Raw genomic sequence first — 18969 nt, forward strand, 5'->3', positions numbered from 1 at the left:
AAAAGAGCCTCCAAAATGAGTCTAGACGCACACAATCCGTGAACTGCGCGGCCAGCCACCTGTTACCGAGTGGCGAGGGCACGCGTTATGTCGAGGCCGTTATCTGCAAAGGAGGCTTCAGCCCCGCGGGCCCAGCCTCCCCGAACCCAGGTGCGTGGCCGCGAGGAGACCCAGCGCGGCTTGCGCGCAGGCGCGGGGTGGCGGCGTCGCTCGGCGGCTGTGCTTTGCAGCCTGGCGTTCCGGTGTCTCCTCCGAGCGGCCCGCGGGCTGCCTCGCCCCCTCGCCCCGCACTCAGGTGGCCGCACGCCCTTCTCCCGGCCCTCTGCATCCCTTGCCCAGGCCTAGCGGCGCACAGCCCCTCCCCTCTGACCCCGCGGTGCACCCTGCCCGAGCAAAGTCCCGGGGGTGTGAACCCCGGCGCTCCAGCCCCTGGGCGGGGACGGCCGGCGGCCGTGCGGGGAGCCGGGGCGGAGAGCGCGCGGCCGGCCCAGTGCGCCGGTGCCGGCCCCGCGAGCGCCCCGCGAGCCGCCGCCGCAAGCCCCCCGCGCCGCTCGCCCGCCGCCGGGCCCGCCCGCCGCTCCCCTCACAGGCCGCCGCAGCCATGGCGGAAGTTCATAGACGTCAGCATGCCCGGGTTAAAGGAGAAGCCCCCGCGAAAGCCTCCACACACAGACATGAGGAGGAGCTGGGGATGGCGTCGGCCGAAACGCTGACCGTGTTCCTGAAGCTGCTGGCCGCAGGCTTTTACGGCGTGAGCTCCTTCCTCATCGTGGTGGTCAACAAGAGCGTGCTCACCAACTACAGGTAGGGCCGAGGCGGCGGGGCCGAGGCCGCGGACAGGAGCGGGCGGCGGAGGGACGCCGGCTCCCTGGACTTTGGCTGCCAAAGTTAAAGCTGAACAAAGTTGGCGGGGAGCTGGGGAGGGCGGGCGGCTGACACGCGGCCGGGGCGGCGGAGCCGGCTGCGCGCGCCGGCCGGGGCGGCGGTCCTGCTGCGGGCGCGGAGCTCCGGGCGGCCCGGCGCGTTCCGAGAGCGCCTGGCTGCCGTGCCCGCCGAGCAGCGCCCCGCAGCCCTGCCCTTCCGAGCGCTGCAGCGAAGTTGCTTCCTGACCTGTTGGTCCCTGTGCATGCCAGGCGGGGAGCAGAGCGGGGGATGCCCTCCCTCCGCAGCCCGGGCTGGGGGCCGGGGCTCCCAGGTTCCCCGAATTCGCTGACAGCCTCCGCCGACCTGCGCATCCTCAAGCCCCTGTAAAAGGAGCCAGATGCTGTCACTGGAACCCCGAGGCAGGAGCATTTCTCCCTTAAAGGCGTGAGACCCTTGAAGAAACCTATGTCTTCATTTCCTTCCAAAAATCCGTTGCAGGCAGCGGACTGAAATGGTAGAATCGGACAAGATGAGGCAAGTGGCCGCTCGAGGCTACAAAACCAGCGGTGTTGCCTGGCCACGCGCAGGGATTTTTCTCACCGATTTTCACGTGGACTGGGGGCTGACATTGGTGTGTTTTCTATCAAAAGGCACTGTAAGGTTGCGATATGCTAATTGAATTCACCGAGCTACGTTGGGGTTTTCTGACCCTGTTTTTTTTCTCTCTCTCTCTCCCTCTCTACCATTTTGTAGATTTCCCTCCTCACTATGTGTTGGACTTGGCCAGGTTAGTTGGAATCTTCAGCATTACGTGGTTTATGTCGTTAGAAGTTCTCAGTGTGTCCTTATATGTAGAACAGTGAATCTGTGTTCTCTGTTTACAGATGGTGGCTACCGTGGCACTTCTCTGGGTGGGAAAGGCGCTCAGAGTGGTCAAGTTTCCTGACCTTGACAGTAATGTACCTCGAAAGGTAAAATTAATTAATACTTTATTTTCCGAAAAGAACTCACCACACACACACACACACACACACTTTTTTAAAATCAGTGACTTGCATATTAAAAAATTGTCGCCCAATCCAGAGTGGGTATAATGAAGGTAAAGAATAAATGTCATAGCTATTATTTAAAAGTTCCACAATCTCTTTAAAATTAAGGGGGGAGGGAGCCCCTAGAAATCATGTGTTGTGTTTTAATTAATGAACACTTTTTGGAAATGCAACTGGTTTGCATTTCTACATCTAATCTAGCCAGTGTATTCTTCATTTATTATTCTTCGGGTGTATTTTCTTATTCTTCTGTCTGCATCTGCTTGACTCCACATGAAGATGAAATGCATTTTCTTTTTCTGCTGACATTAGAGCTGTGGGGTAATACATTATCATATTTTAAAGTAAACGATGTGTTTGTCCCACATGTTTGATCATAGTCATATTCAGCCCTGGCCTCCTCCCCCCATGCTTCCCTCTCTTTCTGCCATACTTGTGCTGTTTATTAAGGAATAATTTTGTTTGGGCACTATATGGGGGCCAAAATTGTGTATGAGAACTAATCTTATGTTCTAAAGGGAAATAATCTAATCATGTAAACACAACTGTTTCTGTTTGAAAGGCCCTGTTTTAGGTATCTTTATTATTGAGTTTTTTATCCCTTTTTAAATTTTCTAGACGTTTCCACTACCTCTACTATATTTTGGGAACCAAATCACGGGACTGTTCAGCACAAAGAAACTGAAGTATGGATAACTTTATTTTCCTAGTGAGGTTATATAATGTATTCTTAACATTGTATTTGAATGCCAAAAATTTAACACATTGTTATTGATTCTGAAATAAATGAAAGGACCAGAAAGCTTCTGTTACTAAATAATGTAGATTACACTAAAGGTTTTAGTTTAAGCTCTTTAAGTTTAAAGAGAAAGAGGATTTTTTTATTGTTTTTGGGTTTTTATCCCTCAGTTTGATGATAAAAGTCTTAAAATGTTATAAAATGTTGTGATAGGACATTTTCATTATTTTTCCAGATCTATAGTAGTGAGGGATATAGTAGCCAGGCCTTTGGGATTTAAATTCTTAATACAGCTTATAAATATTATATTTTTGACAAATTCCACAAGCAAAATCAAAGGTTGGATATGAGAACTTCTGTAGTTTTTTTAAAACATGTTAAAAGAACATTAACTGGAACCCTGATTTAAGTATGATTAGTATTTTACTCATGGCCGTATAACTGTAAAGGCATGTGATAGCTGTCTATGACAATACTGTCTTATTATCCTATAACCTAATTCTTGACTTCTGCACTTAAGGAGTATAGTATGTATTGGGTGTATGTGATGTTAAAATTATATGCACAAGGAAACCATTTAACAGAAACCCATGGCTTCAACACTTCCATGTGAGCTAAACCCCTGGCATACTTACTGGATGATTGTAAAACAGAATGGGGAGATCTCTGAGGATCAGAGACAAGCTGTTTTTCATTTCCTCTTTCTTTAGACCCAAGAACTTGACAGAATGACCATGATGATATCTCTGGAAAGTGTTCCATGAAAGTTAAATTTATCATGGGTGGGGCATCTTTTTCCATCTCATTACCCACTTGGAAAGAAATGCAGACCTTCTGCAAAGGCTGCTTAATAGAGTTTGTTCTTTTCCTTCCTTCCATCCATCCATCCACCCACCCACCCACCCACACTCTATCTTTGATTGCCAACTAAATATAAGGCACTTTGCAGTGAGATTAGCTATATTCATAACTAACTATATTATAAGAGGTTGTATGTTTGAGCACTACAAGCAAAATACTCTGGGAATTTAGAAGAAGACAAAATTACTTCCACAAAAGGACAATTAAGGAATGTCTCATGAAATAAAATTATCATAGGTGTTGTTTGCAGGGATGGAAGTGGAGGAGCGTCCAGTAAAGAAAGGAGAAAGAGGTCTTTTTCTCTTAAAGACTAACTTGGTTACTCCCCAGGGTATATACATAATAAGTAAAATTTAAGAAGTGGCTGTTAATAGTCTTTGATAATAGATGTATGATCTCGACTATTTTAGAGTTAGTTTAGTGTTTCTCTCTGCTAGTAGTTCTGTTAAAGTAACCTTTTCAGGCTTTCAAATAAAGATTATTTTTTAGAGAGAAATAGGGTTTAATTTAATTACAGATTAATCAGCATAGAAGTTTTAAAATACTAATTTGGAGAATCTTTTAAAACAGTTAAAAAAATACATTGCTAAACTTTATTTCACCTAATTATCTTTTATTTATTTTTCAGCTTGCCAATGTTTACAGTTCTGAGAAGGTTCTCCATCCTGTTTACAATGTTTGCTGAAGGAGTTTTACTTAAGTGAGCTAAATTTCTAATATATGTAGTCTTTAACAAACTTAAATAATTTTGAAAAGGTACCCAGCATAATAATTATTTAATAAAAGTATTAAAATTATTTGTCTTGCTTCTACTTAATCTTTTGGAAAGTTTAAGCAACTTTATCCCTTTGCTATAGGAAAGTTTATGGGAGCAGTAGTTGGGAAGGTTATAAATTGGAGTTAGAAACCTATCTGAACATGAGATATGCTTTCAGGAATTCCTATACCTACTGCTGCCACTGGGTGAAGCTGGGTCAGAAACATCAGTATAGTTTTTGGGTTGTTTTTTTTTAATTTTCACTTGAGGATATGTTTTTATTGATTTTTATAGAGGGGAAGGGAGAGAGAAACATCGATGGGAGAAAGAAACATTGATCAGTTGTCTCCCATCGTCGCCCTGATCAGGGATCAAACCTGCAACCCAGGTATGTGCCCTGACTGGTAACCAAACCATTTTGGTGTACAGGACAATGCTCCGACCAATTGAGCCACCCAGCCAGGGCAGTATAGGTTTTAAATAGTGTTCCTGTCTTGGCTACTTTTACTATAAATGTGTGTGACCTTTTTCTACTTAAAGAAATTCCGATTTGCTGAAATTCAAGGTCAATAATAACAAATGGTAAGAAAGAAATAAATGAGTATACTTATTTATATAACAAAATAAGTTTTTGCTCATCAGAGGAGTTCTTTTAAATATCCAGTTCCTTGAAAACATTTAAAATATGACTGTTTATAGCTTTTATCAAAGATAACATATTTTTTTGTGCCTTAACATATCTTTGTGAATAAAGCCATGTGTGTATATTAAAAAAAATTTTTTTTATAGGAAGACTTTTTCTTGGAGTATTAAGATGACTGTATTTGCAATGATTATTGGAGCTTTTGTAGCTGCCAGGTAAGACATGGACCTATATAAACCTAGAGCACATTACAGATTATTAATAATTAATGATCAATTGCCAATAAAGATAATATTTATAGGTTAAATAAGAATTATACCTTTGAAGAGCATCCAAAAGGTTTTTCAAATGTTCAATCTTTTGGGGTTTGTTAAGATCAAGGCCGGCAAAATCAGATTCTTGGGATTCTTAAAACTTAAATTCATGTTATTTAGGATTTATTATATACTGTCTTCTGATTGAGCACATACCACATGCCACACAATATGTTTGACATTTTTACATATTAGTTATGTATTCACAACTCTGAAAGATATGGGTATAGTTTTCTGTTTTATAGTTGAGGAAACTAAAACCTAAATTCAGTAACTTGTTCAAAGTCATAAGCTAGTAAACAGTAGAGCTGGCTGGAATTTGAATCTGTGCCTGGTGCTTTTATAAACCATGTGGCATGTTTTACTCTGCATACTGCTAAAGAAAATAGTGTCTCAGAAAAGGCAAGTGATAATGAATTATTTGCCTTGTGGAAAAATAAATAATAGAATTGCTTTATTTGGCCTCACTTAAGATATATCACAAATGCTGTAACTTAGTCTATTGAATTATTAAAGTTTTTTTCATCACTCTTAAGTTTTAGTTTTCAAATAGAGGGAGAAAGTGTATATTCAAAGACTCAGAAAATTAAAGTGATGGCTAGAAGCCTTCTACAACATTTTACTCAGCCCAGGATATGCATATGTGGGTTTGCTAATGCCACAAATTCTGCCTGACTTATTTTTTTCATTTGGGAGTTCCAGTGAACCTCTTGGATTGGCTCATCTACCTTCATCATATCCCTGTGGTATAGATGGGGGTGGGAGGAGCAATCTAAAAAATTCTATTCCACCCAAAATCTCCAAGTGAAACTTTATTGTTTAAAAGAGCGGGGCTTGGAATAATTGGTTACTAGAATTTTATTATATAGCTAACTGCTTTTCCCTCTAGATATTGCCTCCTTGGAAAAAAATCCTATGTGAGCATCCTGCCTTTCTTTTTGAAGCATTTCCTTGAAGCTGGTGGGATACAGCATTGAGCCAAACGATAGGGGTTCCTCAGGGCTAACATCTGGCCTGCAAAGTTTCTGAGGAGGATTGCAATCTGGACCAGCCTTGCCTAATTAGAAACTTTTACTTGGGAAAGAGATTGGGAGGAAGGGAGTCTGAAGTTAGGGGGTTGTCAGGCTGCTTGAAAGGGTGTGTGTGCATAGGCTAGTTCTGCCTAAATTGCAATTGGCATAGAGTTCCTCAGAAGTCTTGTTCCATGTAGTAGTAGTAGTAGTAGTAATAGTAGTTTAGATACAAACACGTGCTATCTTTGCAAAATCACAGTAGGTGGGACCACTATTTAGCTAGGATGCTAAAATATGAAGGCATACTTTTCTTAGAGTTTCATTTATTCTGTTGAATTTAAGACATTCTTATCTCTACTAAATACTAAAAAACTTCAGTTTCCCTAATGCCACTAATTATACCGCATAGGCACATTAAGCAATTATCTCAGTATTTGAGTTCCTACTGTGTGCTTTCGGACACTGTTGTAGCTTGATCTCAGTTAGAACTAACCATGATCCACACTTCAGAAATTCCACCTAGTGGCCCAGCCACCTGTGCAAAATAGTCGTACCTTTTGTGTGAACCTTTGGAAAATGACATGTTAACAACTCATTCTTTTCATTTTCTTACCTGTGAAATTGAGTTCTGGTGCCTTCTGGCTGCTTCAGATGTAGTAGAGAATTTTGTTGCTTGTTGTTGTCTGACTTTGAATTCAGAGCAGTGTGCTGTTTAACTGACATGATTGTTTATTGCTAGTGATTTTAAGTGTTAGTGCTTCTCATTTCTGAAGACTCTTTTAAGGATAAAATTGCAGTTTGTAACTAAAAGTCAAGAAATACTAGTAGTTGATAAAATGCCTAATGTTCATTTACCTAGAAAAGAATATATATGTTCTTACAAATATTCTGTTCAGACCTACTTAAAATCAAATGCATGTTCTTTAAATGTAAGTTGTTAAATTGTTGCTTATGTTTTGCAGCTCTGACTTGGCATTTGATCTAGAAGGATATGTTTTTATTCTAATAAATGATGTCCTGACAGCAGCAAATGGTGCATACGTAAAACAAAAATTAGATTCAAAGGTAGGTGGCAATCTAAAGTTTCTTTAAGAGATGTTTACTGATCTTGGGAATGAAAATGTCAATTCATTAGAGAAGAAGCAGGGAATAAAGAAAGATACGTAGGAGGGGTAGGAAAGAAACGGGATCTCCAAGGGTAGAGAAAAGTTCATGGTTATATTTTAGAGAACTTGGTGAGGGACCTGGACAAGAAAGAAATATCTGAAAGTGCTTGAGCAGATTTGAGGAGAAGTGTGTTGGAAGAGGCTGCAGAAGAAGAATGGACTTTGTGTATTTGTCCTACAAATAATGGGAAACTTTAGGGAGCGTTAGGATCTCTCTGTCTCAGGGACAACACCGAGTTCCCTGGCCTAGATCTCACACACATGAACGTTATATACCCAGCTCTTTTCTCTCAACTTGTAGCATGCACACAATGGCTTTAAAGGTATTTGCTGTTAGTTTGTCTACTATATACTTTGAATATAGGCACACCAAATTTTATTTTTAGATATATAGTCAGATCGTCAGAAAGCTGAGTATTTGAGCAACACTGCTTTACTATGTTATGGTATAAGATTACATTATTATAAGAAGAAGCTGTATGGAACTGAGCTTTACATATCATCGGTTGTTACTGAAGGAGTTGTCCTTTCTATCACGATGTATCCTATATGGGGACCCACATGAGATACTTACCATAGATGTCACCATAGTTTTTCCTGAATAGCTGGTGATTTTATCTGATTGTAACTGACTGTGGCTTTATCTTATTTTCCTATTTGTGTTTTCTCTTCAGTCAGATGACTTTATCTGCTTAGTTTTAGTCAGATGACCTTATTGCCTAGTTTGTACAGTGTTTCTGAAACTATTTAGGCTCTTTTTTGGCGATTAGATCATAAATACCAATGCCTTTCTTACTCTGTAGAGGTATTAGTATTGAGTTTGTATCGTGTTGGTGAGGGGTTCTGCCTTCTCCAGAAAGAACCATAAAATGCATGGCCATCCTGATAGCTCTCATTTTCAGAGAATGTTTATTTCTAATATCCTTGAAGAACTAGGGACAATGTAGATGTGTTTCCAACAAATTTTCTTTTTTTTTTTATCCTCAACCGAGGACATTTTTGCATTTATCTTCAGATAGAGCAGAGAGAAGAGAGGGAGGAAGAGAAAGAGAGAGAAACATCAATGCGAGAGACACATTGAATGGTTGCCACCCACACAACCCCAATCAGGGCCAGAAACAAACTGCACTTAGTGGGAGCCAATCTCGGGACTCTCTGGTCCGCGGGCCGACGCTCTAACCACTGAGCAAAACGGGCCTGGGCCCAACAAATTTTCTTTAAACATGCCTTTTATGTCTTGTTCTCCATATTCTTTTTTTTTTTTTTTATCCTCACCCGAGGACATTTTTCCATTTTTTGTACAGATAGAGTGGGAGAGAGAGAGAGAGAGAGAGAGAGAGAGAAACATCAACGTGAAAGAGACATCGAGTGGCTGCCACCCACACGACCAACCAGGGCCGGGGACAAACTGCAACCCAGGTACATGCCCTTAGCGGGAACTGAACCCGGGTCTCTCCGGACCGCAGGCCGACGCTCTAACCTCTGAGCCAAACCGGCCAGGGCGTGTTCTCCATATTCTTACCATGACAATTCAATATGATCATTGCATTTTAATGGAAACTACTATTAAAAACTTTTTATCTTTTTGAAATAGCTAAATAAAAGGGACCATTTAGAGATTTAGTTTTATTGTGTATTTTGTTTTTTTTCCTTCAGCCCATTTGTGGAAAACAGATGGGAATAATAATATTTCATTTGTCCGGCAGCCTCAGCTCTCACAGACAGTACTATCTAATAGAGTTTTCTGTGACGATGGACATTTTCTGTATTTCTGCTGTCCATTAATGGTAGCCACTAGCCACCTGTGGCTGTTGAACACTGATAAGTCCCTAGTACAACTGAGGAACTGAATCGGTAGTTAATGTAATTATAGTTAAATTGAAATAGCTGCATATGGCTAGTGGCTACCACATTGTACAGCAGTCTGTAGTATATCCTAGAACCTAGAAAAAAAGCAAAGAGGGTTTCTGAGTATTTCATTCCAAGGAGAGCCCTTTAGTTCCTCAGAAAGGACTTGTGACCTATTTGTAAGAAACCTTTTAAGCATATTGTTCTGCTTTTCATAGTTCATGTGTTAGGAGCAACAAACTAGAAGATGGAATTCTATTTAGAAGCAGAGAAGCTCACCAGCAGTATAAAAGACCAGCTAAAAACAAGAGAAACAAGCAGGAAAACGATAAAAATCTGACGGAAGTACTGAAAAATGATTCAGGGGCTATTAAACAGCCTTAAGGGCAACACCATATAAGAACAAAATATAGCCCTGGCTGGTGTGGCTCAGTTGGTTGGAGCCTAGTGGAAAGGTTGCAGGTTTCATTCCTGGTTAGGGCACATACCCAGAGTTTGGGTTTGATCCCCGTTTGATCCCCATTCAGGCCATGTGCAGGAGGCAACCATCGATGTTTCTCACATTGATGTTTCTCTCTCTCTACCTTCCTCTCTCCAAGGTCTATAAAGAAAAAACACACAATATGATAATGCATGTTTATGATGAAGGCCTAAATTAAATTTTAGTCTACTCTCTTTAAGAAGGCAGGGGAAAAATATTTAAAGCAGTTAAAATGTGAAAAGAAAAACAGAACAGTTTGGCATTTAAGTTTTTGGCATTTGTCTGTTGTCTGGATGGGTGTGCATGTGTGTGTATGTGTGTGTTTCCTGTGGTGTGTAAGCATCCTCTTTAAAGGATGGATAACATTCATGTCTCTGGTTGACTGAATACCTATTGTTGAAGGTGGTTTTGTCGTATGGCTTTTTTTCTTGTTGCCTTAGAAACAATGTGTACCTTTTTACCACTGATGCTTGTGGTGGTAGCCATCAGTTTTTTGGTTTATCTAAGAAGCAGTTTAGCCACATTTAGAAGCTTTTAATAAAACAGGAGTTTTATTACCTGTAATCCCAGGACTGCTTATTATGGTCCTTTGAGTATGAGTCATATGGCATAAAAACTTAGTACTGCATTTGAGACATGAATGCAGCTATTGAATTTAAAACATTAACTTTAAAGAAATCACAAATAATACATATTTATAATAAAAGTAGTAGAAAACATAGATAAGAGGAAAAAATATATAAATCTTCCTTGATTCTACCATCAAGTGAAAAGCACTGTTTTGGTGGATATCATTTAGTATGTGTGTGTGTGTACACACTTAACTATGTGTAAAATTTTTATTTATTTTTATTTTTTATTTTTGTAATCCTCACCCGAGGACATTTTTTCATTTTTTGTTCAGATAGAGCGGGAGGGAGAGAGAGGAAGAGAGAGGAAGAGAGAGAGAAACATCAACATGAAAGGTACACATCGAGTGGCTGCCACCTGCATGACCCAACCAGGGCCGGGGACAAACTGCAACCGAGGTGCATGCCCTTAGTGGGAACCGAACCCGGGTCTCTCTGGACCGCAGGCCGACACTCTAACCGCTGAGCCAAACTGGCCAGGGCTGTGTAAAATTTTTAAAGAGCAATGTTATATAATATTTTCTAAACTACATTTTTCATCTAGTACTGTTTCATGAACATGTTTCAGTATTATTAAACATTTGTAGTGGCTGCATAATGTTTCATTGTATGGTTGGTTGTATCATAGTCTAATCAACCAGTTTTCTATTGGTGGATCTTTGTTTCCAGTTTTTCAAAGCTTCTTTTGAGAAGACAGTTGGACTTTTTACATAATTCAGTGATCTTTCAGTCACAGAAGTTAGGCAAATATTATGTCCCTATCCTCACTTCTTCACCCCTCCCCCTGCCCGACCCCCCAAACTCAGGCCTACTTTTATAGGTGATTCTGCTTCCCGGTGAATGTCCCAGAAGTGTGTGAGTCAGAGGTAGACCCAGAGTTCTCATAAGCTCTCTGTGTTTGAAGATGTGTGTGGTCCTTCACTGCTCCCCGGCAGCAGAGGTTACTAGTCATGCTATGTTTTAGGAATTATAGATATAGTAATTTTAATTTTTAATACATTTCACATATACATTTTCAGAAATACTTCACTGGGAAGTTATGTCTGTGTGTCTAGATCCTTTTGATTCAATTCTGGAAAGGGGGAGACTGGTCAAGATGACGGCGTAGGTAAACGCGGTATCGCCTCCTCCCACAACCACATCAAAGTTACAACTAAAATACTGAACAACTATCATTCAAAACCACCTGAAATCAAGCCTAATGGAAGTCCTACAACTACAGAATTAAAGAAGCAGCCACATCGAGACTGACAGGAGGGGCGGAGGCAGAGGGGCTGGTCCCACACCCACGTGGGGCAGATAAAAATCAGGAGGACACTTTGGCTGGGAAGGTCCTCCCTGAGGACTGAGGGGTCCCCGCCCCACACCAGGTGCCCCGCTCAGGGTCCCAGTGCCAGGAAGAGAAGTCCCCATAACTTCTGGCTGGAAAACCAGTGGGAACTGAGGCTCAGGGAGGCTGAGGCAGCTGGAACCCCAGGCAGCTCCTCTTAAAGGGCCCATGTTCAGAATTATCGAACTCACTCCCTCTAAGCTTGGAGGGGAGGCAGCTCGAGGGGCACCAGAGACATACAGGGAAGAACTGAGCTGTTTGGCATTGGAGCGAGGGCTGGAGAGGACGCTTTCTCCGGGACAAACATGCTGTCAGAGGCCTTGTTCCTTTGGTGAGCCCTTCCCCGGGGCAGCAGACAGCCTTATCTGGGGCTCCAACAACCTGGCTCACACTGGTTGCCCTGCCCTGGTGATTCCCTGAGGTCCCGCCCCACCCAACTTTCAGACCCACCCAAGCTGTTGCCAGTTGCTTAACTATAGAATTGGCCTGCCTTGGATTGTGCTTCAGGTTTTCCTAAATTCTTTCAAATAAGCAGCATCTGGTCTCAGCTAGTCCCATACCTCTCATTAAGTAATACACAGAAACAAACAGGGAAGCAGTCAAAATGAGACAAACAGGTCCCAAATGAGAGAACAGAACAAAACTCCAGGAAAATAAGCGAAATGGAGATAAGCAACCTAACAGATGCTGAGTTCTAAATACTGCTTATAAGGATGCTCAATGAACTTAGTGAGAACCTCAGTGAACTTAGGGCCTCAAGAGCATAAAAAGGACCAGTCAGAAATGATGGATGCACAGTCAGAAATGAAGAAGGCGCTAACTGAAATAAAGAATAGTTTACACAGATTCAGTAGTGGAGGAGGTAAAGCCAAGAATCAGACCATTGATTTGGAATATAAGGAAGCAAAAAACACCCAATCAGAACAGCAAAAAGAAAAAAAGAATAAAAAAAAAATGAGGATAGTGTAAGGAGCCTCTGGGACAACTTCAAGTGTGCCAACATTCATATCTTGGGGGTGCCAGAAGGAGAAGAGAGAGAACAAGAAATCGAAAACCTATTTGAAACAATAATGGCAGAAAACTTTTCTAACTTGGTGAAGAAAACAGACATACAAGTCCAGGAAGCACAGAGAGTCCCAAACAAGATGAACCCCAATGGGCCCACACCAAGACACATCATCATCAAAATGCAAAATGTTCAAGACAAAGAGAGAATCTTAAAAGCAGCAAGAGAAAAGCAGTTAGTTACCTACAAGGGAGTTCCCATAAGACTGTCAGCTGATTTCTCAAAAGAAACTTTGCAGGCCAGAAGGGAGTGGCAAGAAATATTCAGAGTGTTGAAAAGCAAGAACCTACAACCAAGGTTATTCTATCCTGCAAAGCTGTCATTTAGAATTGATGGCCATATAAAGAGTTTCCCAGACAAGAAAAAGTTAAAGGAGTTCATCACCACTAAACCATTATTATATGAAATGATGAAGGGTCTTTTTGAAGAAAAGATAAAATTTATGAACAAACAAAATGGCAATGAATACATATCTATCGACAATTGAATCTACAAATAAAATGAACAGGCAGAATAGAAACATTCTCATAGATACAGAGAACATTTTGTTGGTTGCCAGATGGGAGGGGGTTGGGGGAATGGGTGAAAAAGGTGAGAGGATTAAGAAGTACAAATTGGTTGCTAGACTGACAAACCTCAAAGGGAAGGGGGTTGGGGGTGGGAAGAAATAAACCAAAGAACTTAGATGCATAACCAATGTACACAGACAACAGGGTGGGAAATGGCAGGAGAGGGGCGGGAGTGGGGAGAAGGGGGTGAATGGGGGAAAATGAGGAATATCTGTAATACATTCAACAATAAAGAAAAAAAAATTCTGGAAAGGGAAGGGCTTAAGGGATGTATTTCTATAGAGATGTGTGTGTTCAAAATAACCTCTTCCATGTTTTGAGGCAACAGTTGATATCATTTTTATTTCTCTGAAAATAAATTCCCTCAAGAAATTTATTTTAAATAAATTTAAAAATGTAATTTTTTAAAAGCTTAAGCTATTTCTTGATGTTTGAAAACTTCCAACTTCCCTAATTTGCTGTATACATTGTGGGGGAGGGGTGTGTGTAATATAAGGTTTTCTATATCTATCTGCTAGAACCAAATGAACCACCTAATTATTTACTATCCTAGGAGCTGGGAAAATATGGTCTGCTCTATTACAATGCACTGTTCATGATCCTGCCCACACTAGCCATTGCGTATTTTACAGGAGATGCACAAAAGGTATGACTTTTAATTGTGTTTAATGGCTTATGTTTTTAAATTGTATTGTTATGTATAAAGAAAAGATAAACTGTGGAGTTATTAAGTATTGTGCTTACCAAGGGACCAAAAACTGAAAATTTACTTTTTAGCTTGCTAATGTCATGCTAACCTTTTTTCTTGGCATAAGTATTGGATAGTACTAAAATCGCTCAAAATAGCTCTGGCTGTCAATATAAAAATAGTGCATGCCAACTAGTGTCCTTTTCTTACCAGCCAGAAGGAGAGAGGAAGGAAATTTTTACATTTCTACTAACCTACAAAATAGAAATAGTAGCAAAGTATCCTTGAAAAACAAAAAAAAATCTTGAAATTGTAGAATTCTTCATACTTAAAATTCTAGGCATCTCGAGAAGCTCTCTGTTTTAGTGTAGAATTTGTCATCCTGGCTTAAATCCCAAACTTTTTTTTTTCCCTCAGCAGATATTTTGCACTGTGTAGTGACTTAATCATAAATAGCAAATAATAGAATAGTTTACTTATTTTCTGCAAATGTTTAGCTAAATAAATCCAGAGTAGAGTAATAAAATAAATCCAGACAAGAATTTTTTTCTAAAGCAAGGCCATATTCATAGGCAAAAAATTAATAGCATTTTGTTAGAATTCACAAAATTTTGCAAACTATGTAAATGGAAATCTAGAATTCTGTCAAGGATTTTTGAACCATGGTTCCTTCTAATGATTTCCCTGGCTAGTAGTTTTTCCAAATAAATGTTTTGGTTATTTACCCTAATAACAGGGACAATTCCCACAAATCAGTGGGAGCTGAAATATACAAAAGGTTTTTGAAAGTAGTTAGACTGTTAAAAAATTGCTCTTGAATCAAAGGTAGCAGAAGGCTGACTGCTTCTAAAGCTGTTTGTTTGTTTTATCAAGAACTGTCTTGAAAAAAAAAAAACTGGTATAGTTTATCTTGAACATGTGTAAATGTTTTAATGAACTGTGTGACCTGGCTACCAGCAGGCCTACAAATGACACCAGAGTAGAAAATGGGGCTAATACTTGACTAATAGTGTTGAGTAGGTATTTGTGGCCATGAAAAAAGTGGGAAGAGAAACTAACATTTATTGAGTCCCAATTATGTGCTAGTCACTTTATGTATTTTATGTAATGTAGTCCCTGTAACACCTCAGAAAATTAGAATTTTCTGCGTTTTGCCAATGTGGAAATAAAGGTTCAGAAAGACAAAGTAACTAGCCCAGTGTCACATTGTCTGTGGGTAGTAGTAGGGTCCAGATTTAAAGCCTGGCTTGACTTGGTATTTCCTCTCACAGTGTTCTGCCTTCCTCTCACAGACTCTGACAGAAGCAACCCTCACTCTTTAGCTTTGGGGCAAGAATGTAATGTAAAATAACCAGGCCCCTCTTGGCAACACAGACTATTCTAAATCTTGAGGCCAATTTGTACATGAGAAAGTAGGAAGGATTAATGTGGTTAGGTTATTCTATACCTAACCACAACTTGGCAAAGATGGAATTTTTATTAACTTGAAATTCTGACTAGTAGCTACTTGAAAAAAATTGAACCAGAGAAGTTTCTTCATTCCAGAATGATAATAATTTAACTAGAAGTTATATGCATAACTCATGCATATTTCATACTTCAATAACACACATTGAATTTCAAATGCTTCAGTATAATTAAGAATGTTAACTCATTGTGGAAAAATTACTTGCCACCTGTATTAGGATGTAATTTAGATTTCCCCTTTCTCTCTTTTTTTTTAAGCAGTGAGTGAAATTTGAGTAATCTTTTGTCCCCAATGAAAATGCCAGGCAAAGGTCAAGAAAGGTTTATTTTGGAAGAATAATGGTTTATCTAAATACTTTCAAGTTGGGATGATAAACTAATTATGGAAGCTGAGCTCATTGCTTTGTGATCAAACTCCACTATTTTTGGTCCCACATGTTTGTTCATTCTCACTCTTATTATTAGAGTATTGTGGTTCTTATAACACTTTTATTGGGGTATAGATGGACACACTAAGTTGACAGTCTTACAATCTCGTGATTTTTTTCTTAACACTATCCCTTAATCTGCTCTCCCTCTGACATTCTCAAATAGTTAAATGCTATTGTGTGTCTCACAGTGTTAGGCTCAGGTGATAAGAGAAAAGAAGATGAGTTAGGTGGTATTCTTGCCTTTGAGGACCATACTATCACTTTGTGGAGCAGACCTGTCACCATCAGAGCAATAAACTATTCCAGGTTTTTTGGAAGAAATGTTTTGGATGCGTTGTGGGGTATAAAATGGAAAAGGATCAAGTCTGTCTCCTTGTTGGGGATGGACTGCCTCAAGGAACTTGGCCTATGCACAAAATTAAAATATAAGTGATAGGAATAATCAGTGTTGTTTTGGTAGGTTATGAATTGAATTTGAAACTTAGGAAGTAAGAATTCTAAGTTTGATTCTACTCCTAAATTTCTGCGATAAGTCACTTCAATTTCATTTTAAGTTCAATTAGATTGGTATTTCTGAGTATTTTTCTTGTGCTAAGAAAGCCCTATGCTAAGTTCTTTGGGAATTATATGAGAAATATAACATAGTTCTTGCCCACAAAGAAGACAGTTGTTATACTACAGAGATGTTGTAAGGTCTAGCACCAAAGTGTATGCCCATCAGTCAGTACTATTAAGTATTCAGGTTAGGAAGAAATTTATGTGGGTTGAATATCAAGATTGGTTTTCCAAAGGAGGTAGCGCTTGGTTTTCTTATCTACCAATTGCAACAAATAATGCTAACCTATTCTAGGGATTGTTATTGAGAATATAACTTAGAGAGGTAGTTGAGTGGTTTGCTTTAATTAACCAGCACAGAAACAATGGGTAGAAGCCACAGACAGCCTAATGTGTCCAAGAGTCTCATAGTATTCTACAAGAGGTTGCAGTTTGTTTCTTTTACTGGAAAATTCACTCTCACAGTAGTCAGTGGGCTGTTTGTCTGAAGTCTGGCAAAAAGAGTTCACATTACAGAGTGGGATATATGGCAGGATTTCAGGTAAGAGTTTTCTAGTAAGTCGGGTTCATTTTCAGTGTGTGTGTCTTTTAGACCTGTGCTTTTCCTCCAAAATATGTATACCTTTAATTGTACAAACATTCATGTATGTACATGTATTGTTCAAAGAATGGGTACTTTTTCATGTAACAGTTTTTCTTTAAATAAAGCTGTTCGCATATTAACAATTTGGGCCTACTTCTGGCCTTATAAATACTTTATAGGGTATGATGCCTTGTACATGCCATGATGCTCCACATAAATTATTTTTTCTGATCTTCATTGTATACCTGTGAGGTAGGTTATTTATAGAGGTTAAGGACATGCTTAAGGTTGTACAGTGGCAGAGCTTAGAACTAGAGACTGTCTGTCTGACTCCAAAAAGATCCCTTGTTGCTTGCCTGACTACATCTACGCTCCCTCTCTGACTTATATTTTCCCCCTGTTTGGGATTTTCACACAGGGCTTTCTTACAAAACAAGCTATTATAAACTTGAGAAACACCTAAGGGTAGTTTTAGAAATGGAGTCTCAGCCCTGGCCAATGTGGCTCAGTTGCTTGAGCATCGTCCCAAGCACTGAAAGGTTGCCAGTTTGGGGAATGTGCCCAGGTCTGGGCAAGATCCCTGGAGTAGGGGGAGGGTGCATGCAGGAGGCAGTTCAATGATACTGAGCTTTCACATGGATGTTTCTGTGTCTCCCTCCCACTTTGTCTCTCTCTCTAAAATATATATATATATATGTAGTCTCTGCAGCTTGGCCTTGTTACTTAATTGCTTATAAATAATCATATTTCTTTCATTCACTGAATATTTATTTAGTGCTTATTATGTGTCAGGTGCTATTCCAAGTTTAAAAATAAGACATGTTGCTGCTTTAAAGGAACTTGCATTTCAGTGGGGTGAGATAGATTGAACAGTAAGAGCTACAAAGAGAAATAAGATGAGGAGAGATATTGGAGAAGTCCTGTTTTGGATAAGATGGTTAGGGAAAGCATCTTTGTAAGTTTTATTTGAGTAGACTCAGTAGAACTGAGAGACTGACTTTTGTGGCTCTTTGGAAGGAGTAATCTAGGCAAGGGAAGAGCAAGTTCTGAGTGCTGAGGTGGGAGTGCTTAGCTTGTTCACAAGGAACATTTTTCGAGTAAGTAAATATCAGGGAAAGTCAAGGTAGGCCTTGAAAGATGTGGAGGAAGAGAAACAGAAAAGGTCCATTCAGTGTAACTAATAGCATGAGCACAGGCATGACTGCAAGAACCAGACTCTTCAGTATAGTTAAAAGAAGAAGGAAACCAAAGACTGTGGAGACTTCAGAAGAGACCTTAGAGAGCATCTGGCTCAGGCCTCTATTCCACAGATGAGGAAACGGGGGCCCAAGGAGGGCTCACGACTGGAATCCAGATTTCCTGACTATGACGAATGCGCTCACTCTTCCCACCACATCATACCCTGCTTCCTTCTGTTGGGACCAGTGTTAAATACAGGAATTTGAAACTTATTCTGCAGATAGTGACAAGTCCCTAAAAGTAAGTGGTACAGGTGAGAGAATTTGGGGCCAGAAGGCAGAGAACCAGCAATCTTTAATTCTTTCCCTGACTATGATCTGACTTTGGACAAGACCCTTTGCCCTCCTGCTCAATTTTGTCATGTGCAAATTGAGTAGGTTGGATCAACCAAGTTTATTGATTCTCTATGTAGGGCCCTTTCCAGGGCTGAGAGAGAGTTTCTGAGAAGTATAAGGCTTGCCAGTATGAAGACGAGGCTTCTGTTCTGACAGCTGGCATGAACCCTGATTCCTGGTAACCAGTGCTGATAAACTATTCTTGTCTGTTGGGCTCCTGGTTTTTCTGACCCAGATTTGTTATGTATTGAATGAAAAGATCTCCAAGATAAATTGTTAAATGAAAAGCACAGTGAAAAACAGTGATATGCTATCTTTTGAGTAAAATAAAAAGAGAACAAT

At 40.1% G+C, this 18969-nt stretch overlaps 1 protein-coding gene across 1 annotated transcript in view; it reads left to right on the plus strand.

Moving 5' to 3' along the window:
• The first annotated feature begins 211 nt into the window (after window positions 1-211).
• SLC35D1 (solute carrier family 35 member D1) overlaps window positions 212-18969 on the plus strand; it is a 47834-nt gene continuing 29076 nt past the window's right edge. Inside the window, exons 1-8 of the mRNA XM_036256652.1 lie at window positions 212-804; window positions 1618-1651; window positions 1749-1835; window positions 2532-2599; window positions 4142-4213; window positions 5060-5128; window positions 7203-7305; window positions 13883-13975. Coding sequence (XP_036112545.1) covers window positions 602-804; window positions 1618-1651; window positions 1749-1835; window positions 2532-2599; window positions 4142-4213; window positions 5060-5128; window positions 7203-7305; window positions 13883-13975 — 729 coding nt within the window. The 5' untranslated portion in view covers window positions 212-601. The remainder of the gene's footprint in view (window positions 805-1617; window positions 1652-1748; window positions 1836-2531; window positions 2600-4141; window positions 4214-5059; window positions 5129-7202; window positions 7306-13882; window positions 13976-18969) is intronic.

This window comes from Molossus molossus, unplaced genomic scaffold (assembly GCF_014108415.1).
Source record: "Molossus molossus isolate mMolMol1 unplaced genomic scaffold, mMolMol1.p scaffold_m16_p_12, whole genome shotgun sequence".
In the NCBI taxonomy this organism is placed as follows: Eukaryota; Metazoa; Chordata; class Mammalia; order Chiroptera; family Molossidae; genus Molossus; species Molossus molossus.